The sequence below is a fragment of the Hydra viridissima genome, unplaced genomic scaffold, assembly GCF_058129835.1.
Source record: "Hydra viridissima isolate aposymbiotic clone 2 unplaced genomic scaffold, HvirCarnegie_v1 scaffold_6, whole genome shotgun sequence".
Taxonomy (NCBI): domain Eukaryota; kingdom Metazoa; phylum Cnidaria; class Hydrozoa; order Anthoathecata; family Hydridae; genus Hydra; species Hydra viridissima.
The window spans coordinates 4419856-4444295 of NW_028324305.1; the positions used below are offsets into that span (position 1 = coordinate 4419856).

Below are 24440 nucleotides of genomic sequence, written 5' to 3' on the forward strand. Positions count from 1 at the left end.
AGGCTATTTGATAAAAAAATGATTCATATTTAAGTGAGTAAACTGTTTATTGAACTGGCTGGAAATCAGTTGATTTATTACTACTTTAGATTATCAGTTTTTTTTGCTTAGGTCTTCTCATTCCACGTTCTTTCTATCTAATCCAGTTCTAACCTTGTTGTTAGCGTCTTTTCCTTTAACCGTTACTTCTTTTTCCCATCTGATTTATTCATATCTTAATGTATTGAAAAGGTTCTTGATCGTTTTAGCAATATTGATTTGAATTTATATATAGTTATTAATTGAGTTCTCTTGATTTTTATTGTTTCAGTATTATCAATACTTTTATGAGACCCTCCAATCTACCAATCTCGTAAGAAGATCTTACAGTAGAAAACTATCGTGATTGTTTCCTAATTCCTGAATGATAGAAATTGAATGCATTGTTTTTATGATGAATGTAAGCAAATCATAACTCTTTATTATGTACGCAAGTTTTAATTTTAAACGATTAGTTCAGCCAGTAATTCTTTAAATGATATATACCGTTTGAGCTTTCATAGTTAGCATGACATTTTTGAGCATGGTTTTTGTGTTATAAAGTTTAAAAATTATGTGGTAATAGATTTATTTTCATTCTTATTCATACCTTTATTTCTCATTTAATTATTTACTATTAATGGGAAAATGTTAAACCGCCATGGAATCCATTCGAACCTTTAAGTCTTTAAACTGAACTCACGATTCATAAATGAAACACGAAACAAATTACAAAAAGTCAAATTGGAGCGCTTTTTTAAAGAACTTTGTAATACCAGTCTTAAATAAAAATGCAGTGTCAAATATACTGTGTACAGTTACCAATTATCTTAAATGCATGAATTTTAGTCTATATTTTTCCTTTATTTACGCATCAACTTTAAAAGTGTGATACTAAATCTAGCATTTTGTACGCGAGTTTTGCCATAAGAAGTAACGAAAACAATAATTCTCAGGAAAAGGTGCAATATCTGGTGAAACCTTAAAATTAACCTTAAAGCAATTAAATTTCGGTTTTAGCGGTATAACTGAGATTATCAACATTAGCTCCAAGAAATTGTTTTTTTCGGAGCAAAGATGAAGGGTGTAGTCTTTTTTTTGATTTTGACTCACTAAGAGAGGGTTACTGGTTCATCGTATGCAAACTATTATGCATTCAATTAACGATGAAGTTTCTGATACTAAAAATCTATTTCCAATTACTATTTAGGTTGAACTAGGTATTTCTTCTGATCAGTCAGTAAGTATTGCATTAAATTCGCTTTCAAATAACTAATCTGATTGCTTGTTTCCTAACCCCAAATATTTAATTAACAATTAACAAAATTCTAGAGGCCAATTCTCGAAAATGTGAAAAACTTTTCATATTCAAAAACTGCATTTTAAAAAAAAAAGTTCCCTTAATACAAAAAAAAACATTAAAATGCATTTCTATTTGAATTTAAATCACTTTGTATAACTTTAAAAATGTTTAATCTTTTGACAGAATGTGTTGGATTGAACAAGAGCAGCACCATATATCCAAGTCTGTCTTTGATGGTAGTTAAATTTTTTTAAACCAAAGCTAGATCTAATCACACAGACATAAATACAACAGCAAAGCGTAACTAAAACTGATTGTTTTTAGCTTAAATTAGTTATAAATATTCCCATATGGCGATAAAAAGTATCTTGGAGTTGATTGAGTGCAAATAAAAGAAGTAAATAGTTTTATATATTTGATTTTGTTTAGATTACTCAATATCTGATTTTGTTTAGATTAAATTAAATGGGGCTGAATCACTTTTGTAAAATTAAAAAATTTTTTTTCTTTAAATAGTTATGTAGATCCAATCGAACAAGCCTATAAGTTTATGAATAAGATAACCTAAAACCTCTCAAAGAAACTGGGATCCTTTCGCGTATACCTTGGGCACACAAACCGAGCCATTTGCTTGAGCAAATGTAGAGCATCAGAATCACTCAATTTAGCGTATATTTATGGTTGGTTTAACAATGCTGTGCCAGAACGGTCTTATTGTTATTAATAATGCTTTATTTTCAATTCAAATGATTTTTACCACATAATTTTATTCAAATGATTTTTATTTTCAATTCAAACGGTTTTTTCTTAGTCAAATAGAAGCTGTTATTTCCATGGGTGTTTACAAATTTGGTTTTTAAGTTGCATATGATTATATAGCAACTTGATTGATATTCATAAAGAATAAAATCAAAGAATAGAAAAAATAATCGTATTGGATACTTTCAATTGAACAAAAGGAAGAGTAATGTTTTTGATATATTCATAGCAGAATGAGAATATAAAGTCGCACAAAAGCGTACTGAAAGTCCCCAAAAAAAATTTTTTTTTGAAGAATCCAGAATATTCCAAAGATAATAATACCAACGGTATTGCGGGTATAATGGTTTTTTTTTTTATTGGTCTATCATGGAAAAAGTACTTTGTTTGAAAAATGCAGAGAGAAGAGAAGGGCTTAATCATATTTTGATTTTCCATAGTGCTTGGGGTTTGATTATTCTAGTTAGAGACTGATCTGTAAGAGTTATGAAAAATTTAATATCAATCTAGATGTGTTACAAACTTATTTGATTTACTTATCTTAATCACTAGAGTTAGTTCTTAACCTTGATTTAATAACAGAAAACGTAAAGATATTATTGCAAAGAAAGTTCCTGACAGGCCTTATCACGGATAATCTATGGAAAAGAGAAAAAGCAGAATACAGAAGCTGCAAACAAACTCTTCTGAAAGAGAGGACAGAGAAAATTTCAGCCAAACTAAGGAAACAGTCAAGCATCTGCATTTAATCAGGAATAGTGTGGCTTGTTAACTCAAAATAAACTAAAATTAGAGTTCCTCCAGCAACTTATTTAGATACATCGCTGAATGTATCTTGAAAATAAGAAAAAAGTTATATCTGAAGTACCACATGTAAATTAAACATAATTGAAATGTCACATGAACTCTGCCAATAACTAAATTATGATTGCTACGTAATTCTGTTAAAAGTATTAAGAAGTCTTGACAATAATAATACAAAATACCACAGAAAATGGTTCCTATTTTGAGAGAAACAATCCAAGGGATCTTCAAAAAATAACAAATTTTCATTTTATGATCAGTCGCATAAGTCATTCAGTAACAAGTATTTAATCAAGAAAAAAAACTCATAATCGGCTTAGCTTCAAGTGCTTTGGAAGCGGACAAAAGTTGAGTTTATCTCAAATAAAATGTTTTAAATGGAGACACTATCATTATGCTGTTCTCTAGTAGTTTTCTCGTAGTTCTCTCGTAGTTCTCTCCTTTACTTTACAGATCTGTTAAATTTACAGACCAGTGGGTTGTTTAAATAGTAACGGATAGCTCCTTAACTTAGCCGGTTGCATTATTTAGAGTGTGTCGATTGCTGCTTAATGTGAATCCAATTTTCACATATTGAGGTTAGTAGTCAAATAAGGTAAGCTACTTCCTAATTCGAACCTTTTTATGTTTTGATTTACAATCTTTGATTTCTAAAGTAATAAACTGTATGTTAAAACATTTCTAGTTAGTTTTGATAACCCTATAGTTCATTAACTATATAATAGTTTCTGCATTTAAATATTTTAATTATTATTGAAGCTGATATTCCAAACTTTATTCGAAAAGATTATAAACATCAGTAAATTCACTAAAAGTTTGTTGCTTACAGAGTTAAAGCTTTTGTTCGTTCAGATTATAAATTCTCATCATCAACTTTATTTTAGCTGAATTTCTTCTCAAAACTACATTAAAAGTTCATTCGAAGTCTCAAAGAAAAAACTTGAAAAAACTCTTGTCCTCTAAGCTGTGAAAACAATTTTATATACTTAAAAACTAATTCTTTTTTTGCGTCGCCGTGTTTTTAAGTGATTCAATTGACAGCTCTACTGTGATAATTTTTGACATATCAAAACTTTTCAACAGCATATCTTTATTTGAACTCGTTATCAGCTTCATTTTAGTGGAAGTACTTTTCAAAACCATTCTGAAACGTTCTTTGCACATGTTTTTATAAAGCTCCCTAAATAAAGCTGATACTTTAAAAATTCGCATTGCTCTATTCACAAAAATATATCTATATTTTAGTTTACTTTATGATTTGTTTGAACTCAGTTTCGCAACTTAGTTACTCTCGCGTGCTTAATACAAGTGGGATTGGGAACAAAAGAGAAGGGGGTGCGGGAGTGGGAATGTGGAAGTGTAAATAAAAGGGGGTTGGGGTAGTGGAAGTGTAAATAAAAGGGTGGGTGGGAATTTTTTCTCAAATCAAATAAACTAGTGGGTTGAATTGATAGAAGGGCAAGGGATTTTGTCTCAAAATGTATTAGGTGAGAGTTTCTTAAAGAAAGGGACCTCTCGAGTTTTAACAAACGGGGGGTGGGATGAATCCCCTTAATGTACAAAAATGATTTCTCAGAAGAAAATGAACGACTTCACTATTTCGTTCACTATTTGGGAGTTTTCAAAAACCGATAACTAGCACTCTTTTTTGTAACATTTACAAAGTTTGCCTAAAGGATTTTTTTGTTCTAAAGTATATTTATCTCAGTCAGTTCGTGAAAAACCTTTCTGATGCTGTTACAATTTAAGTAATTTTTTTTATAAATAATTTCAATTTATCGTCAGCCTATAATCAAAACCTCTGAAATCCGATTTATTATCTCCGTTCCGCAATAGTTGTCATATTTGGATTCTTTTGGTCCGAATATTGAAAATGTATGCTTTTTGAGTATTTTTTTTAAAGATTTGCTAAATTCGCACCGTTCTTATTATTTTCTAAAAGTGAAAATTTTCAGCTATTGGATCGAGACACACTTAAAAGTGTATTCTTAACAATACAAATATGTACGGAAAATATCATGATATCAAACGGAAACAGCTTTTATAGGATTACTCATATGAATAATGAATTACTTCGAAGAGAAAGTCGTCTCCCCATAATTTAAAATGTAATGCCGAAGCCGTGGAAAATATGAAAAGTTTTTTAAATATTGAATGACTGAAATAAATGTTACTACTATTCAATTAATAAAGAAATTATTTCTAACTCGCAATTTTTTATTTACCTATTGATCACCTATTTTTAAATGCCTCAGCTTGTTAGATAGCCTTGAGTAACCCTTTCAACAAGCTATTATTTTTGAAAATCGGTTACATATTTTTCTAATTTTTTTACTGAGCTTTCTTCTTTAGTTGTGAATTTTTATTTTTTTTTGTTCATAAAAAGTAAAATTTAATAAACAGGAAGGGGGGGGGGGGGGGTTAATAAGCTTGGAGTGGGTGGGAAAATTTTCTAAAAATTATTAAACGTCTCCTCTCGTGTATTAGGCACGTGAGAGTAAGAATCCAAAGATATGCAGGTTTATTTAAAACACCATTTGATTTTAGCTAAAAGTTTTAAACCCCATGTTTTGTTCTTTTTAACTCCAGCTAATCCTTACTGAAATCTTTATACGAGACATTATTTTAATTGTTTTCCATAGAAAAAACAGATTCATGAGGTATAGAAACACATATTCAAATGATATGTGTGTGAGTGTGTGTGTGTGTGTGTGTGTGTGCGTGTGTGTGTCTGTGTGTGTGTTAAGATTGATAGGCATACATATAAATCCATTATTTAAACGTACTGTAAAAAGTAAATATTTTTTATTTGAAAGAGTGGTTTGAGATTTATGAGAATCGGGCGAAAAAGTTAATTAAAATTACCAACACCAAGTTAAGCTTAATTATGCCATTACATTTAACTGACTGCTTTTCATTTGATAACATATTTGCTACTTATCAAAACTTTTTAACAGTTTTTCTTTAATTATGCTCGAGGTTTCTCTGTTTATATTTAAGGTTGCTTCTACAACATCGGTGAGATTTTTTTAAAAAAGTGGCTCCCCATATAACTCTAGTTTTATAATTTTTGTCACAAGATACCCATAATTTTACAAAATATACAGTAAGTTGACTCATTTCAACACGTCACTTAATAAACCTTTTGAGCTTTCGGTTTAAGCTGCCTCTTATCGTTCAAAGCATTACTATACTCGTTGAAGTTTCTCATAACTGAGGCTGAGATAGTTGAGTTTTAATCTTTTACGCTTTTCAACATTTTTTAACAGTTTGGACAATTCAAAACGCCTTTTTTTTTTGCTCGCATACTTTGTGTAAACCATGAGCTTGACAAGTTAAGCACAATATTTGTGAATAAAATGTTTTAAATCCTTACGCTGTTTTTACCATGCATGTTGCGACATTTGAAATAAACAACAAAAAAGAATCTTTCTCAAAGCAATCACCCATAATCTCAAAAAATTCATTGAAAAAGATCAGCCTTATCACGTCTTTCTTTATATTTAATATTTTCATTATAACATTTGCTACATGTTCCCTTGCAGCATCATTAATCTCCACAAATTGAAACGTATTTTAACAATTGTTTTTAAGTTCTAAAATCTTTTACCACTAGGCCATTCTTGTTTTCAAATTCAGTTTAATATTAAAAACTTCAAACAGAGTCAGCGCTGATTTAAAGCTTTAATTCGGTTTCGTTATACAACTAGCTGGAATTCCATTACGTCCGATATGATTTTGAGAGTTAATTTAAATCACTTTCGAAAGAAAGCTTTGCTCTATTTAATTCAAGCTAATCTGCATGGAATCTCTCTAACTTTGCTAGATTCTTTTGTAAATACTTCCCATTGAAATTTTAAAATTTTGTTGCTCAGATCCTGCAGATGATCAAAAACAGATATGCAAAGTATTTGTTCATACAGTTCTAAGCGTGCTCTGTACGAGGTGTTTAATTTTTTTTTAAGATTGTGTTTTGTGGATTTTGAATTTCGATCGACAAAAATATAGTAGAATGATCAACTCCAAGTTAAGTTTCATTGCGCTATTACTTTTAGCTGATTGTTTCTTATGTGATGACATTTTTGCTACTTTGTGTGGTAGAATACTTTTTAAACAACCACAAAACTCAGATGAATTTCTTTACAAAGAGGTTATCAATGGTATATATATAAAGACAAACAAATTGGTGGATAACTTTCCTCTCTATGTCAATGAAAGAGGTAGCATCTATTTTCAGTACTTTAAAAATGTAAATGCTTTTTACTTCATTAAATCGCTTCCTCGACAAAGTGTCTCTTTGGGGTTAGGAGCTGAAGCGGACATTACAAAAATGAACGATCCAAAAAGCTGGGTTAAAATGGCGGATCAAAAGTATAATATTTTTGAAGGAGTAGTGACTAAATGGTTTCAGTATAGTATAAACAAAAACGTATATTTAAAAGAAAACTTAACAATTACGTGCTCTAACTCTACTGACTGCCTATTTCGTGATTTGACTTTCAGTTACAAAAATAAGGATTTAAATGATCCGTTGAAAGATTATTTTACACCGGTAGATAACTTATATTCGTTTAACCGGCAAGTTTATAGACATTCGAAATTCAATGTCTCAAGTTGGTATCTATATTACTTTGATTCTTTTTGGATAATCGGGTCGAATATTACGTCAGGTTTAGCTTATTGGGCTGTAATTGATCATGCACTAAAACCAGAGTTTATAACTAACATATGGAAAAAAAACAATGGTATATTGTGGGAGGAACAAGTTGGTGTAACATTTCAATGTCGTGGTTCAAATAAGCCATGCAGCGATGATCGATGCACAATGAATGGTGTATGCAGTTTAAACCAATATAACAAAAGCACATGCACTTGCTTTTTTAGTTACACTGGTGAAGATTGTAGTAAAAGTAGTGTAACGTGTGAAAGCGATGTAGAAGTAACGAACGTCGAAGCAGGGTCAATTAGGGCCAATTTCTGTTTATCTACTGATAGCTTTTATGATGTTCAGTGTGCAAGAACGGCTTCAGGGTATTACGCTTGGACAAGTAAAGAAAGCTGCAAAATTCCAATAACAGCAGCGAGAACAGCAACAACAGCGTCACCAACAACTACTTCTACAACTACAACTACTACTACTACTACTACAACCGGAACTGCAAAAGTGATTCGGGGCAAAGTATTCAATATTGATGATTTTACTTGGACGAGTTTTATGGCAATTATTGGTCCTGCGATCATTCCTTTATTTGTCCCCTTGATTGTCAAGTGCATAAAACGCGATTCCAATGATTGGAGAATACTTTCATTAACGTGGTATTTTAGTAAGTTTGATTAGTTACATACAGTAGCAAAAGAAAAAAATGTTTCAAATTTTCCCAGATGGATATTCCTAATTTGTAATTAGCTTTCTCTGGCAAGTAATTAGTTTTTTTTAGACGGTAGGAAGGGGTGTGGTATTAAAAAATGTTACTCTAGTAGTTGCTCTAATGTTGTTTTGATAATAATAATGTAATTTTTAATGCAATTTTGTAATGTAGCAATGTAATTTTCCTTTTAATGTAATTTCGTATAAGATTGTCACTTTGTTTAATAATGTAACCTTGAATATTATGGACTAAGATTAACTAACAAATACAAAATACTTTTCTTACTCAGTATTTATTTGAGCACCAATGTCTAGGTCATTTTTTCGGCTATTTTATTCATTTTTTATCAGATATTTAAATTCACTGCTTTAATACAATTTTAAAATCATTTCTTGGGTGTTTCTTGGTTTTATCAGTTATTAATAATATGCTTTTTATCAGTGATTAATAATGATTTAAATTTAATCATATGTGAAAGTTTGAAGATTGCCGACCTGATAGTCTGCTGTACTGTTCTTTTAATTATATGCATTTTTCTATATTACATCATACTTTTGAGTTTTAACTAGTTGTCTAAAACATTGAGTAATCTATAACCTTCAATAACAAATTGCTCGTAGTTTCCATTTAGCGAAGAAACTTTTGTAGCATGAGTCAGCTGCTGACTATAAATAATTCCTTAAGATTAAAATAACTTCATGTTTATAAACGCTATGGGAACAAAATTAAAGAAAAAGTTTTTTCTTCTTTATGTAGTGCATTTAATCAGTATACTTTTACAGATTTTTTTTAAAATGTAAAGGTGCAAAGTTGAAAGTGACATTTTAAGCTGTTGAGTTTATTTTAAACTCTTTTCAGATTAAAGTAACGTGAAGAGTTTTTTTAATGGTTCTATAATTAAGGATTAATGTTTTCCTTCATTTACTTACTGCCTGAAAAGGATTTTTTTTTAAAAAAAGATTTTATTTTGTAATAATGCAAGGTTTTTTTTTTAGGCATGGTCATACTTCTATGCCTTAAATCAGTTGCAGCTATTTTCAGACTTCAGATTTATGGACCGCTCTTCTTTTACTTGATGGATATAATGATTGCAATTTTAGTACCAATATTTTACTTGTATATTTTAATTGAGTCTCAGTTTTGTGATGAGAATAAGTATGTTAATACTATGAATGAAGGCGAGGAAATCGATCGCTACTTAAATTTGATTTATGAGACGGAACCTCAAGTTTTAATTGTTATTCGATGCTTTCATTTAGAGACTAAGACTCGAGATGTCTCATACTTTACTCCAGGTGGGCTTATCTATGCAGAGGAAACCTACCAAGAAGAAGTCACATCATATACCGACACAAAAAGGTTTAGTTTTAGGACTTGGCGAGATGTCTCTGATTGCTGTCAAGTACCAAGTACTCGAAATAAGTTTACGCTTGTTAATTTATCTGCAAAACTCTCTTTTGCAGATGATCAAACATATGAAGAATTTTCAAATGTTGAATCAAATTTGATTGAGTCAAATAAAAACAGAGATACCAATATTATATCTCACACGATACTCTCTATAAATGGATTTAAAAGTTTTGTAAGAGATGTCGATAGCAATCGTCCATTTTGGATGAGCAGTGGTTATTTTCAAATTGCTAATTTCTTAGCTTTGTCATGGCCATACAGATGGCTTCTGGGTTGCTTTGCACAAACACTCAAGCATTCAATATGCAAAGAAATTTCCATTATTGAAAATCTACCACCCATTATTAGTTTGACCGAAGGGGTCAATTATACCAATGAGTCTTTCCAGTCAGAACAGATTGGAGTACAGCCGTATCCAGGTGTGTATTCAAGAGATCAACATAATGTTTTGTGCACGAACCCTACTTTTTTAGGTGACTCTGGGATAATGGAGCCTGTAACTCCTCCACCTTATTACTTTGAATTATGATATAGAGAATATTGCGTAATTTGGCGAAAGGTGCGAGAAAAACTATTAAAGAAAAATGTTTTCAAAACTTATGTAAACGTTAATATAAATTTTAAATATTGAAATATAGTCAAACAATTAGTTACAAGCGCGGTTAGGAACTTCGATGCGATCATTAGAAGAGTAAAAAATTCCAAATATTTTCATAGCTATTGGAATATATTATGCACCTGTTAAATCTTGGCTCATATTTTATAACCATTAAGGTATATTAAGTTTATTTTCGAGGATGATACTTATATATACATCTCCGTCCAGTTTATGTATGTATTTTTACCTTGGACTCCTGCTATTTCAATAATATACCTCAGCTCTTGTTAGAATGTTTAAATATCTGTCCAATCTTTAAATGCAAAGTATTTCCATTCCTCCTTCTCCTCAGCTCTCCTTCGCCTTCTATAATTAAAAAGTCTAATTATGTGCTATCCTTGAAAAAATACAGCAGTTTTACCCCAAAGTGAAGAAAAGTTTTCCTCACTCAAAGATATTTTTTTGTTATTGCTTTTTACATCATTTACTATTCGGCTCGGCACCCTAGTCTGAAGAATTCCAAAACTTGTAAAAGAAAAACTTGCTAACATTCACGGTTTGGCGACGTGGCTTATTTAAAGAGTTTTAAGCTGAAAAAATCAAAAATTCTTATTTAAATCATCACATCGAGTTCAGAGAAAGCATCTGCGTAACCTTATCGAAGTATCGAAGCTAACCGATATTTGTTACGATAATGTGTTTCGATATGATTTGATAAGTTCTGATATATTTCGACATGATTTCGATAAACTATTGGTTAGGTTTCGATATCAGCGGTATCATTTTTTTTGTCGTATCGTTATTAGCGATAAATGTCGATTTAATTATCGTTAAATATGTATGACGATATTTTTTGAGTTTCGATATGAAACCGATAAGATATCGTTTGGGTTTCAAGACATTTCAATATTTTACGATATTTTGTATTAGTATTAGTAAATATTAAGTTAGAAACATTATTTTAATATATTTTGCTTATATCTTCTTAATATATTGATGAAAGTATTGATAAAAAGTAAATTTCGCCTACTTTTTAACGTTATTTTTTAGATAAAATTGTTAAAAACGGCTTCGTCGGTTAAAAGGACAACTGTTTGTGTATTTTTTAAATAGAAACAAAAACACTAAAAAAAAATAGTCATTTTTTAAAAAAGAATAAATTTTATGAGCGTTTTTTTTTTTTTTGCTTTAAACAATTATAACAATTGTGGTCAATTCAATTAAAATTCTGGTAAGACTACTTTTTTAACTAACAATAAATACTTCGTCGGCTGACTATCAATACCTTCTATGTACTTTTTTAGAAATTTTACATTTTTACAGTTATCATAGTGTTGCACAAAATAGCAGAAAATTTTAAATTTCTGCTATTTTGTGCAACACTATGATAACTAATAATTTGAAGATTAATAAATGCAACACTATGATAATTTATGATTTGAAGATTAATAAATTTTTACATTAAAAAAAAAATTGCATTTTTTTTTTAATGTAAAAATTTATTAATCTTCAAATCATAAATTATCATAGTGTTGCATTTATTAATCTTCAAATTATTAGTTATCATAGTGTTGCACAAAATAGCAGAAATTTAAAATTTTCTGCTATTTTGGACTTGCTTTCATTAAAAACATTTAAGTTAATGTGGTTACTGGTAGGCAGTGCTAATGTGCTTTACATTGATTTAAAGGAAATTTCATTATACGTGCAGATTTTAATTGTTATCATTATTCTTTAGTACAATCATTTGAGATTCATTTTTATCTTAATTGTTTGTCTAACATATTTCATCTTAACTACTATCAACACTTGCATTCATCTTAAAGAGTTGTGTATAAACTCATTAATATCATTATTCCCTTATTTTTTTTAAAAATATTACTCTGTGAGATTCTAGATTTGCACCATGTTCAATCTTTCTACTAAACGCAGAGTTTGTACAATGAACATAAATTCAGTTATGAAAATATTTAATGAAACTAATGAACTTATAAGAGCTGATAATCACATAGAAGTTTCAATTGAACTTATAACCTTACGAGACACTGCTGCAGATAAGTTTGAAAAAATCAGTGTTAGATGAAGAGATTTCTGTTTTAATTGAAGATATTGATGAGTTACAACTTGATGATGACAATGCTACTGAATTTACACTTAACTATAAACGTGAGATTTTGAAAATCAATACTTTCTTAAAACAACTTGATTCAAAAAATAATGAATCTAGTTCCGTTGCTGCATTTAAAACTAACAAGGTGGTTAAACTTCCTGCATTAAACCTTGAACCATTTGATGGCAAAGCAGAAAATCGGCATTCATTTTTTGAAAACTTTAACTGTGCTATTAACCAAAATGAAGAACTGTCTAATATTCAAAAAATGACATATTTACAAAACTTAGTCCAAGGCCAAGCATTATCTGCAATTAAAGGATTATCACTTTCTAATGATAATTATGTAATTGCATTAGATATTTTGAAAGATCGTTTTTCATATAAACAAACACTGATATCTTCTCACATGAAAAAGCTTTTATCTCTAGAGCGTGTAATCAACATAAAAAATGTCAATTCTTTAAGAAGAATTTTAGATATGATTGAAATCCAGGTTCGTAGTTTAGAAAACCTTGGAATTAATTCTTCAATGTATGGTCCTTTGTTGATCCCAGTATTACTCGAGAAATTACCTGATGAACTTAACCTAATTATCAGTCGTAAATTAAATGATAATGAAACTTGGGAAATAAGAAATGTGCTTGATGTACTAAAATCTGAGTTAAGAGCACGTGAGCAGAGTAGCAATTCTTCAGAACCTTCTAGTTTACCATTCACAGCCTGTACTTTTCATTCTACTGGAGCATCAAATAAAAGGCGATCAACCTATTTTGAAAGAAATAATTATCATGTTAATAATATACCCTTTAATAAAAATAATTCAACTGCTACTCAACTTTCATGTATTTTCTGCAATAATAACCACAAGCCACATTAATGTCAAGTTATTACAAATGTTACAGCTCGAAAGAAGATTTTGAGCAAGAAAAGGCGATCCTTTCGTTGCCTTTGTGATGGACATTTTAGTCATCAATGCCCTTCTTCCTTTAAATGCTTTAAATGTGGTGGTTTACATCATATTTCAATTTGTGATCATGACAATCGAAAGGATCATGCGAAATCTAACAATGAAAAACAAAATGCAAATATAACCTCGGTTGCCAGTGCTTCTTTACTTCAGACTGAAGCTGTTTTGCTGAAAACTGCATTAGTATTGGTTGAAAATGAAGACCACTCTCAATCTGCAGCCTGTCGACTCCTGTTTGATAATTGTTCGCAGCTCAGCTATGTTTCTACATCAGTATGTGCCAAACATAAATTAAAACCATTGTGCAAAAAAGAAATCCATATCTAGACTTTTGGAGATGGTAGCATTTCTGTTGATATATTGGTTGGAGCTAATTTTTATTGGAAATTTATAGAAAATCAAGTCATTAGAGGAATTAGTGGTCCAGTAGCTGTTAAATCAAAAGTGGGATACATTGTTAATGGACCTAATGATTGTTGAAAGGGATAGGGTAGATAATTCAACTGATTTATCAACACATGTTTTAAAAATAGACTCTGAATTTGTCAATAGCCAATTAGCAATTAAAAAGGAGTTTAATTCATTATGGGACAATACAAAGTCTAATGTAATTGATGAGGTCATATGCGATCAGTTTAAAAATAATGTAAAGTTTGATGGCCAAATGTACGAAGTTGAGTTACTATTTAAATCAGATCATCCGGTGTTAGATGATAATTACAATTTAAGCAGGAGTAGGTTTTTGGCATTAGAAAAAAAGTTTATGAAAAATTCAAATTTATTTACATCTTACAATGATATTATTAAAGATCAATTGTCAAAGGGCATTATTGAACGAGTGTCCAAATTTGAAAGCAACATTGGTGATGTTCACTATTTACCCCATCGTCCAGTTATTCGTAATGATAGACAAACTTCAAAAATTCGAATTGTCTTCGATGCAAGTTCTTCTATATCTGGTCCCTCATTGAATGAGTGTTTGTTTTCTGGACCATCTCTTACAACTACTTTATTTGGAGTGTTATTACGTTTTCGTTCAAAGCGAATTGCCTTCATTGCAGAGATTGAAAAGGCATTTTTAAACATATCATTGGCTAAAAAACACCGTGACTTTGTACGTTTTATATTGTATGATGACTTGTTTGATTTAAATAACACTAAATTGAATTCAGCTGCATTAAGTACATATCGTTTATGCAGAGTTTTGTTCGGTGTCACATCTTCTCCCTTTTTATTGTCTGCAACACTTCTAACTCCTGCAAAACGTTATCTAAATAGCGATCCTGAGTTTGTTAAAAAATTTGTTCAATCACTTTATGTAGATGATTTAAATACAAGTACTGGTTCTGTTGCTGAAGGACTTAGATTTTATAAAAAATCCAAATCATGTTTAAAAGAAGGTGGATTTAATCTGAGAAAGTTTGAGTCAAACTCAAAAGAGTTATGGGATTTGATTCGCATAACTCTTTTGAGTTTGAATAATATAGTCAAAAAATAAAGTCATCCTCTTCATTCGCATGAAGAGGATGACTTTATTTTGCGCAATATATCAAAAGATTTAGGCATAAAATGGAATAAATCAGAAGATTGCTTTATTTTTTCGTTTCAAGAACTTCTTACAACTGTTAACTCTAACCCAACAAAAAGAGACATTCTTAAATTTATAGCTAGCTTCTACGACCCTTTGGGACTTCTAAATCCTGTCATTGTAAGATGTAAAATATTGTTTCAGTCTATTTGTAGGCTGAAACTCGGTGGGAATGTTGAAATAGATGGTGATATTTTGAATGAATGGGATCAAATTGTTCATGATTTAATTTCTGTACCATTTGTTTGTGTGCCAAGGTGGCATATAAAGTTGGCTGACAAACCAGAAAATTTTAAATATGAGTTGTATGGTTTTAGCGATGCAAGTCTAAAAGCATATGGGTGTTGTGTTTATTTGAGATGTTGTACTAACAACAATAACAATACTTGTCTGGTCACTTCTAAATCTAGAGTTTCTCCTTTAAGTAAAAGTACAATTCCAAGGCTGGAATTAAGAGCCATGTTATTATTAGCAAACTTAATGTCAGTTGTTTCCAAAGAACTATCTAGTGTTTACAATATTTCTCAAATAAAATTATTTTCTGATTCTATTATCTGTCTAAACTGGGTTAATAATGAAAATAAAATCTATGAAGTGTTTATTCAAAAGCGTTTAGAAAAAATTCGGTTGCTATATGATGTTAAATTTCGGGATTATATTGAGAGTGAAAGAAACCCAGCAGATATTATATCACATGGGAGTAAATTTAGTGATTTTCAAAATAATGAACTTTGGCTCAAAGGTGCCAAATTTTTGTATAATGATTCTGTTTCCTGGCCATGCTTTGATTTAAAAAAGCAGGGATTATCATTCCATTCTGATGTTGCAACATTGATGACATCTGTCGATTCTCCATTATATTCAGAATTTATGCATATTGAGAGATTTAAAAATTATGACCATCTTCTGAGAGTCACTTCATTTGTTTTGCGTTTTGTCTGTATAGTTAAAAAGGAAATATGTGTGGGAGGGTTTTCTTCTACTCCTAATGCCGTAGAATTAAACCAAGCTGAAACTATTTGGATTAAATATAGTCAAAAAAACATAAGTTTATTAAAATCGTATAGTCAGTTGAAGAAAGATTTAGGTTTTTTCATTGAAACTGGTGTTGTTTGTTGTTTAGGTCGTCTTGGTAATGCCCCAATTCCATACAATTCAAAACATCCAATATTTTTGCCTAAAAAATGTTTGTTTAGAGAACTATTAATATTACATTGTCACTCAATAGTAAAACATAATGGAGTAAATGAAACATTAACTCAATTGCGTTCCAAATTTTGGATTCCAAAAGCTCGAAATACTATTAGGAAGCTTATCAAAAAATGTTATGTATGTAGACGATATGATAGCAGACCTTATTAATACCCTATTTCACCTCCCTTACCTTTGTCAAGACTAAATGATGAATATTTATTAAAAATATTTATTTTGGAGATAAAATGTTTAAAGCTTGGATATTTATTGCAACTTGTTCTAGTACACGTTTTCTTCATTTAGACCTTGTACCTGATTGTTCTGCACAGTCATGTGTTCGTTGTCTACGTTGTTTTATTGGGCACCATGGTTCACCCTATGAGATTGTCAGTGATAATGGCACATATTTCTCAGCAGATGAAACCCAAGCTTTTGTTTCTTCTAAGCGTATCCGTTGGCATTTCAATGTGGCTGCAGCGCCGTGGTGGGGTGGGTTCTTTGAGAGAATGGTTAGGACAACAAAAAGAACTCTTAAAAAGATATTTACAACATCAAGATTAAACTATGAAGAAATGCTTACAATTCTTTCTGAAATCGTAATCATAACAAACAACAGGCCTATTACCTTTATTTATGAAACACCTGGTAATGAATCTTTAACACCTAATCATCTTATGTTTGGGCGTAAACTTAATTTAGAATCGTCGCATTCAAATATCCTTTCTGATCAGGAACATAATTTAAGTAAACAGTATTATCATAGTAAAACCATTCTGGAGCACTTTTGGCAGAGATGGAAAAATGAATATTAAATTGAACTAAGAGAATTTCATAAATATCGCAAATCTCAAAGCTCTGGTCACATCATTAAAATTGGTGATGTCGTTATAATAGATGATCCGAAAACGTCACGTTGCGAATGGAAGTTAGGTATTGTACAGGAATTAATACCATCAAATGATAATCTAATTTGTGCAGCATCAGTTAGATGTATTTCTAATAATAAACCTCAAGTTATATAAAGGCCAATTAATAAATTATATCTATTAGAAGAACATAAACCCATTCAGGCTCCAGATATTAATAACAATGTAAATATAACCTTTATAGATGAAAAGAATATACCCTTAGTGAATAAAGACACTTAAGTGGGGGCCAGTGTTGCATTACTTATTAATGCAACGAACTATTTGTGATGGCTTTTTGTTTTTGAAGAATGCGTTTCTTGCAACAGCTTCTTGTATTATAGGGAGGCGAAAGCATGCGATCTTTGTATTGATTTTGTTATATATATTACATTTACTTCTTGATCAAGAGCTGTCATTTTTATTCGTACTTAACTGCTTATTGTAAAAGGTAGTTAAACACATAGAAAGTATGATTATCTACAGGAATTAAACATTTTATTTCTTGCAAATGGCCATATTTGCTGGTCTATACTGAGTGGCACGTAAATCCGTTACAGTTGGATCACGAACTCTATAGTCTGGACGAATTGGTGTGTAATACCGTAATTTTGAGAAGTCTTTTAAGAAAATATCTCCCAGATACTCAACTTCATAAGGTTTAGGTATTGTTCTCGCTCTTTTTAATGCAGACAAATAACAAGCAGGTGCGTACATGTCCCTATTTCGAATGCTTTTTTTAATAGCCGAATGCATGCTGTCGCATTACATTTGTGTGTGTCCGGATACCACAAATATTTGGGTGATAGTAATGTTTTTTATCTGGGATAGATGTAATAGAGAATTTGCAAGCAGTGAATTACGATTTTGATAGTTGCATCCATCACTATATTAAATTTTTTCTTTTCCAGGGAACACGTTCGCTTTGATTTCAAGGAAACTATACAAAATAGAAGCAAATTCATTGGATGTATCTCCACCTTCTCCTTCGTGCCACAAATAACAATAGCCATCATGGTTTTTAAATTGAAGAAAGTGTAATTGTGATCTATTAGCTTTATCTTATAATAAAGAGTCGATGCTTTCAGTATTGGACTAAGCCATATCGTTTCCAGATCTAGGATATATACATGTTCAGCGTAATTCTTGTCGACCTGTTTTTCTTCTCGTGCTCTTATTTTGCTTTGAATATGTGAAGTATACGCTTCCTCAGAAGTATTGCCACACTTTTATCGTATACACAAATCACACTGATCTTTCTTAGGGTGAAAAAGACTCAAGTTGTTGTTATCAAATTCTTCATAAAAGACTTTGACAGATAAAATTTTTAGGTCACTGTCCTTGCAATACTTGGCATATTCTTTGTATAATGCCGATTTAGATTGGCAGATAAGCTCTAGATATAATTTACTTGAAGATTCTCGACAACAGTGGGACTCCATTTTTGAAAGAAGGGGAAAAAATTGTTGTAAACCTTTTTTTTATTGCATCTTTTTTATTAATACTTTTGTCTGGTTTTGTTGGTCTTACGTCTGCTTTATGCAAAGTCCAGTAAGGCCCATGTACCTACCCAGCAAACATGTCAGCGTTGAATCAACGTTGAAAACCGGTCGCAGCGTAGAAAAAGCGTTACAGTGACAAAAACAACGTGTTTTCAACGTTGAATCAATGTCCGTTTTTGTATACTAAATCGCGGTAAATTAAAACGTTGAATAAGCGTTGAATTTGTAAAGTAATTTAGCTTCTCAAAATAAAACGTTTATTCAACGTGGAATCACTTTACACAAAGAGCCACTTTAAAAACGTTTCAAAATTTATGCTTTATCAACGTTAAAAATAAACCGCTTTTTAAACGTTACATTTTCAACTTTGAAAAAGCGTATAAATTTCAACGTATATTATCATCTAAAAAAATCGCGTTTATTCAACGTTGAATAAAAGTACGCAAATAATCACAGTGAAAATGTCGCAAAGTTTAAGGTTTATCAATGTTACACATTAGCTGCTTTTTCAACGTAATTAAGCTATTTATAAAACAACATTTATGCAACGTTACATATACCAACGTTGAAAATGTGGTAATTAAAAAACGTTGAAAAAGTGTTTATTTGCCAACGTTAATAAAACATTGCTTTAGCAACGTTGAGGAAGTAGCACATTGACAATTTTTGTCTCATTGATGTAGCCATTACAAAAATAACTTGCCGTAATGGAAAGGCAAGGAAAACTTAATAGAATGCATGCAGATGGTATAAAAAATATTTTAAAGTTATATTTTATAAACTATTTTTATTGCGACTAATTTAAAACTTTTAGATTTTTTATCAAAGTGTATATAATATACATAAATCTCAGGGTAAATTCTACTTATTCAGGTTATTTATGTCTATATTTTTATTTTATTTTAAGTTTACCATTTTAACAAAATGCTCAACTTTTTTAAAAAAGTTATTTCTAAGTTAGAAATAGTACTTTATTTTAGTAATGTTCAGATGTACAAAGTGATATCAAAGCTATTAAAATATAATAAGTCAGACTAAATTTAGTCTGTTAACAGACTATATTTTAAAGACTGTGTGTTTGTATGTCTGTATTATATATTCATGCTTTTTTTAAAATTTCACATAAATGTATATAAATATCTATACAAAATGAATTTCAGCTCCGTCAGTAGCAAACTTTGGACATTTTTAAATTAGTTGTTAGAGTAATAAACCATTATAAAACTTTTGGTCGGAGGAGGTATCTTAGTGGGCAAACATCCTGTGGTAGAAAAGTTTTTCAAATTCTGCCTCAAACATTTTCAAAACATGAAAGCTATTATATATATACACATAAATTATATATATATATATATATATATATATATATATATATATATATATATATATATATATATATATATATATATATTTATATATGTAAATAAAAAAAATGATGTCCATTTAGATAATCTATTATAATGGCTTCACAATCTTGGGCTCAAGTTGTTTATTTTGAAAATAAGATTGATACAGAGGCAGTTGTTCCATCTTGTTGGGTAAAAGATGGTTGATTATTTTTACTGTATTCATTGCTATTTTAATTGTTAACTATGAATAAAAAAAACTATTATTAATGTTTCATATTAATAGTGAAGTACAATATCAAATAAACTTTTTTCTTTCTAATTTGGGATAAGTAATATTTTGAATCTGTTTATTTTATTATTATTGCCTAGATATATATTGTAATTTGTTTACACTTATTCTACATTTTAGTTTTTACATTTATTGTTTATATTTATTTTACTAAATAATTACTAATAGATAAAGAATTATGTGAAGGATTTAATTTTACGACTACAGAGGAACCTGAAGAAGAATGTGAGTAATTCTGTTTGTGAATAATTGTGTTTCTTTTTGGATTTGTCTTTTTTTGTTTTTTATATGGTATAGAATAAAAAAAAAAAAAATTATAAGTATTTAAAAAAAAATGTACATACATGCTTAATAAATTGCATTTTTTTTTTTAGAATTTCAGAAAAAGGTTTTTAAACAACTTTTAGAAATTGAAAATATGGATAAGGATCTTCAAAATGTTTCTTCAGTTGTATCCGAAGATCTGCAAATAATTTCATTGAGTTCAATAGAACAACTTATTGAGCTAGATACTACGTTAAATGACAGTGTCATTTTTTCTAAATGAGTAAGTTGCCCTGTTGTTATTGCTAGTTAGAATTTTTTCTTTATGTTGTAATGGTAAATTCATGTATATTATTAACTGAAAAGTTGATTAAAGAATATAACTTTATTTTATTTATTTTAATTTGTCATTCTATTCATAATTACTTTTTGTTTTTTCAATTTTCAATGTTTTTTAATTCATTTAAAAATGTAAGGAGTTTTATAAAAGATAGCCTTATTTTATATAATTAGTTAAACATTGATTAAAGATTTTTTTGAAAGCAGGTATTGCAAATAGCAAAAATTGGTGGAGTTAACTTAAAAGATAATGTAAAACGTGTTATTGAGCGGTAGGTCAATTTTCTACACTTTCCAAGCCGAAATGGGAATGGTTTTTAATGGATTATTTAAACAGTGTTTGCAAAACATATTTATTATATTAAATATAATTATACGCTTTTTTAAGCATATCATTATATGCTTTCTTTCCTGTAGCATGAACGTTGCATTGTACAATATTGTAAATATTGATTCAAATAGTTACTAACTTTTTAGGCTGTTAACGATTGAGTTGCGTTGTTTGTTAAACATGATGGGGCAAATCAATTCCACGACCAAAACCACACAAAAGTTTGCTCTTTCAAAGACAAAATTGTATCATGTTTTAGTTGGTAATATGTTTTGTTTAAACTTTTTAAGTATGCAGATTTTTACTAATAGCATTTAAGCAAAAAGTTTGAATTTTATATTTTAAAGAGTGTCTCAAAAAAATACCCAGATGAAGCAGGAATTTATGAAGCTGTAAAATCAATTCTGAAATATTCACCAATAAATTTTTGTAGAAAGCAGAAATCGAAAGTTTAGAGTTTTTTAATGACATTTTAGGATATGTGATATGATTTTGTTTGAGTCTTGTGTGAAGCGCTTTTTCTTAAATACACGTTTATTTATTTAATCGTTCATTGTATTATAAATTGTTTTATTCAAGCTTTTCAAATTTATGCAACTGCAGTTGGCTAATTAGATTGCTTCAGAGAAACTGATGATAGTAAAAGTTTGTTAGATATATATATATATATATATATATATATATATATATATATATATATATATATATATATATATATATATATATATATATATATATATATATATATATCTAACATACAAACATATATATATATATATATATATATATGTTTGTATGTTTATATATTTATATATATATATTTATTTTTACTTTGTAAATTTATTAGTAATCATACTAATTCATTAACATTTTTTTTTTACATTTGCTCTCAGACCACCAATGATAAAAGTTTTATTTTTTGGTTTAGATTCTGTATCTCAATGATATCCTGGCCTATCAATACGATATCCTGTAAATTGTATTTTTATATATTGTGTAAATATATATATACAGACACTCACATACATAAATTTTTAAAAAAATATTTATATTTTTATATATATCTATCAATTGTATATTTTAGGCTTTTTTTATATTTATCATTCTATATTACTGTTGTATTAAAAATCGATTTTGGAAATATTGCAAGTGTAGAGTTCAACAAACGATTTTGCTTTATTTACCAATTCGAGATATATATACAGTATTGGACAAAACATTTGCAACCAAATAATGCTAATTTAGTTTCTTTATATAAAAGTGCTGCATTTTTTCAATTTAGAGAAATAACTATGTAACTGTTTAGAGACAAAGTTCTTCAAGTTTTATTCATCACAAAGTTCATTATTTGTACACGAAAATTAATAAATTAATCAAAAGTATTAAAAAAAGTTGATTTCCTTCTGGACAAAACAAGTGCAACTCGACAAAATGTTGACCAAGCTGTATTTCGCTATCAATATTTCGTGGCGAATCCTTTGTTGTCGATCACAGCCTTGCATCTTCAAGGCATAGATTCGATCAGGTGATCAATGAAACTTTGTGGAATCGCTACCCAGGCCTTTCGGATTTGTTCAAACAGTTGATCCTTATTACGAACACCTTCACGATTAATTCTGCGGTTGACGATCTCCCACAGGTTCTCGATAGGGTTGAGATCCGGAGATTGAGGCGGCCAATCCATCACCGATAGGTGGTTGTCTTGAAACCACTGCTTGACTACTTGTACAGTGTGTTTCGGATCGTTGTCTTGCTGAAAAACCCATTTTATTGGCATATTCCATTCAGCATGAGGTTACATAACATCTTTCAGGATATTTTTATACATGAAACGGTCCATTATTCCATCGTTTCAATGTATTGGACCTAGACCGTTAGCAGAAAAACACCCCCAGACCATTACATTGCCTCCACCATGCTTCACGGTCTTATGGCAGTAACGAAAATCGAGGCGTTTTCCGGCCGGTCGACGTACACGGCAAATGCCATCGCTTCCAATGATGTTGAACTTCGATTCATCACTGAACAGGACAGTTCGCCATTTCTGCACATTCCAGTCAACACGAAATGTTGCAAACAGGAGTCTTTTCTTCTGGTTATTTAGTAAAATCAGCGGTTTCTTTGCAGGGCGTCGAGAAAACAATCCGACTTCAACAGCACGTTGTCTGATTGTTCGGTCCGATACAGGCAGCTCTTATTACTTTTGTATCTCGACTGATGATATCCAGGGATCCTTCTTGACGGATCTGACGATCATAGAATCCTCTCTAGAAGTGGTGGAACGCGGTCTTCCACCTTTGTTATCTGCTGCCAACTTCCCCCTAGAACGATATTTGGAACATAGTCTTGATACGGTCCATTTTTTCACGCGATATTTATCACAAATACTTTTTTGTAACATTCCACTTACGTAATTGCCAATAATTTTCTTTCTTAGTTCCAATCCAAGACTGTCGGGAGCCATTTTTGCACTTGAAGTCAGAAAAATAACAAAAATAAATAATCACGCTTCTCAAGGCTTACCGTGTTACATTGACCTTGTAATGATACAATAATGCTCTGTGGAACACAACGTGTTGGTTGGGTGTAGACTGTTTTGATGTAATGAAACACTTGTTGTATTTCACTTCTTGTATTGATGTTCTTCGATAAAACACTTTGATAAAGCTCACTTCGATAAGCTATCTTGATAACACTGACTGATTGACTTCCATATACTGACTGAATTACATGTCGATTTACATGTCTCTTATATAGTAAAATGAACCTGTGTGAACCTGTTCTGGAAGATTTATATCTTCAATCAATTTAAAACTATCATCTTAGGTAACTGATGCAGTTAATAAATTTATAGTATATGTATTAAAAGCATTTACTGCAAGTATTTACTGTGTAAAAAATGCTTCATTCAGTCATGATGATGGTGAATAGGATAAATTTGTTACGGTTTGTCAAGTGGTGATTGATGCTTTTAGGAACTACTAATTATTCAAAAACAAATGGAAGAGATGTTGTATTTAATACCGCTGTAGATACGTATCAGTTTAAAACAAACGCTTGTGGTTTGAATCAGTTGATTTTCTCTCTCTTCATTGGAATGTACAAAAAGAAAAGTCAGTTAGTTTTGAACGGTTTAATAGAAAAAAATTAGTTAAATTTGCTGCACGTTCACCCACTAAAAGTGCACAATTAACTTTTGGTGATACTTTGTTTACCATGCTTGTATATACTAGCTGCACCGCGTCACACACTTTTATCTAAACTTTTCCTGCTCGCATACGCTTGCGCCTTTGCATTCTTTACAATGAATACGCGGCCTCAGGAAATCCCTTTTATGT

At 30.2% G+C, this 24440-nt stretch overlaps 2 protein-coding genes and 1 long non-coding RNA gene across 4 annotated transcripts in view; all 3 read left to right on the forward strand.

Annotated features, from left to right (window-relative positions):
* LOC149886725 (uncharacterized) overlaps positions 1 to 10316 on the forward strand; it is a 36271-nt gene extending 25955 nt beyond the window's left edge. The window contains exons 6-7 of the mRNA XM_090091421.1: positions 6850 to 8208; positions 9249 to 10316. Coding sequence (XP_089947547.1) covers positions 6850 to 8208; positions 9249 to 10192 — 2303 coding nt within the window. The 3' untranslated portion in view covers positions 10193 to 10316. The remainder of the gene's footprint in view (positions 1 to 6849; positions 8209 to 9248) is intronic.
* A 1851-nt stretch (positions 10317 to 12167) lies between these two features.
* Positions 12168 to 16291, forward strand: LOC149886726 (uncharacterized). Its single transcript, XM_090091422.1, has 6 exons — positions 12168 to 12319; positions 12489 to 13216; positions 13277 to 13614; positions 13669 to 13816; positions 13875 to 14760; positions 14842 to 16291. Exons 1-6 carry the CDS (start codon positions 12168 to 12170, stop codon positions 16289 to 16291), a joined length of 3702 nt encoding a protein of 1233 aa, XP_089947548.1.
* A 3975-nt stretch (positions 16292 to 20266) lies between these two features.
* LOC149886727 (uncharacterized) lies at positions 20267 to 22621 on the forward strand. 2 transcript variants are annotated; one of them, XR_016453543.1, is made up of 5 exons: positions 20268 to 20393; positions 20543 to 20715; positions 20979 to 21043; positions 21249 to 21364; positions 22031 to 22621. It is a non-coding gene; the product is annotated as an uncharacterized LOC149886727 (long non-coding RNA). The 2 variants fall into 2 exon arrangements; XR_016453544.1 differs by lacking the exon at positions 21249 to 21364 and having other exon boundaries at positions 20267 to 20393.
* The last annotated feature ends 1819 nt before the right edge of the window (positions 22622 to 24440 follow it).

Coding starts and splice junctions, on each gene's coding strand:
- LOC149886726 (XM_090091422.1), top strand. CDS start 12,168: ATGTTCAATCTTTCTACTAAACGCAGAGTTTGTACAATGAACATAAAT. Junction 13,217..13,276: donor AACTGCTACTCAACTTTCAT/GTATTTTCTGCA, acceptor CAAATGTTACAG/CTCGAAAGAAGATTTTGAGC. Junction 13,817..13,874: donor TGTTAATGGACCTAATGATT/GTTGAAAGGGAT, acceptor TTTTAAAAATAG/ACTCTGAATTTGTCAATAGC.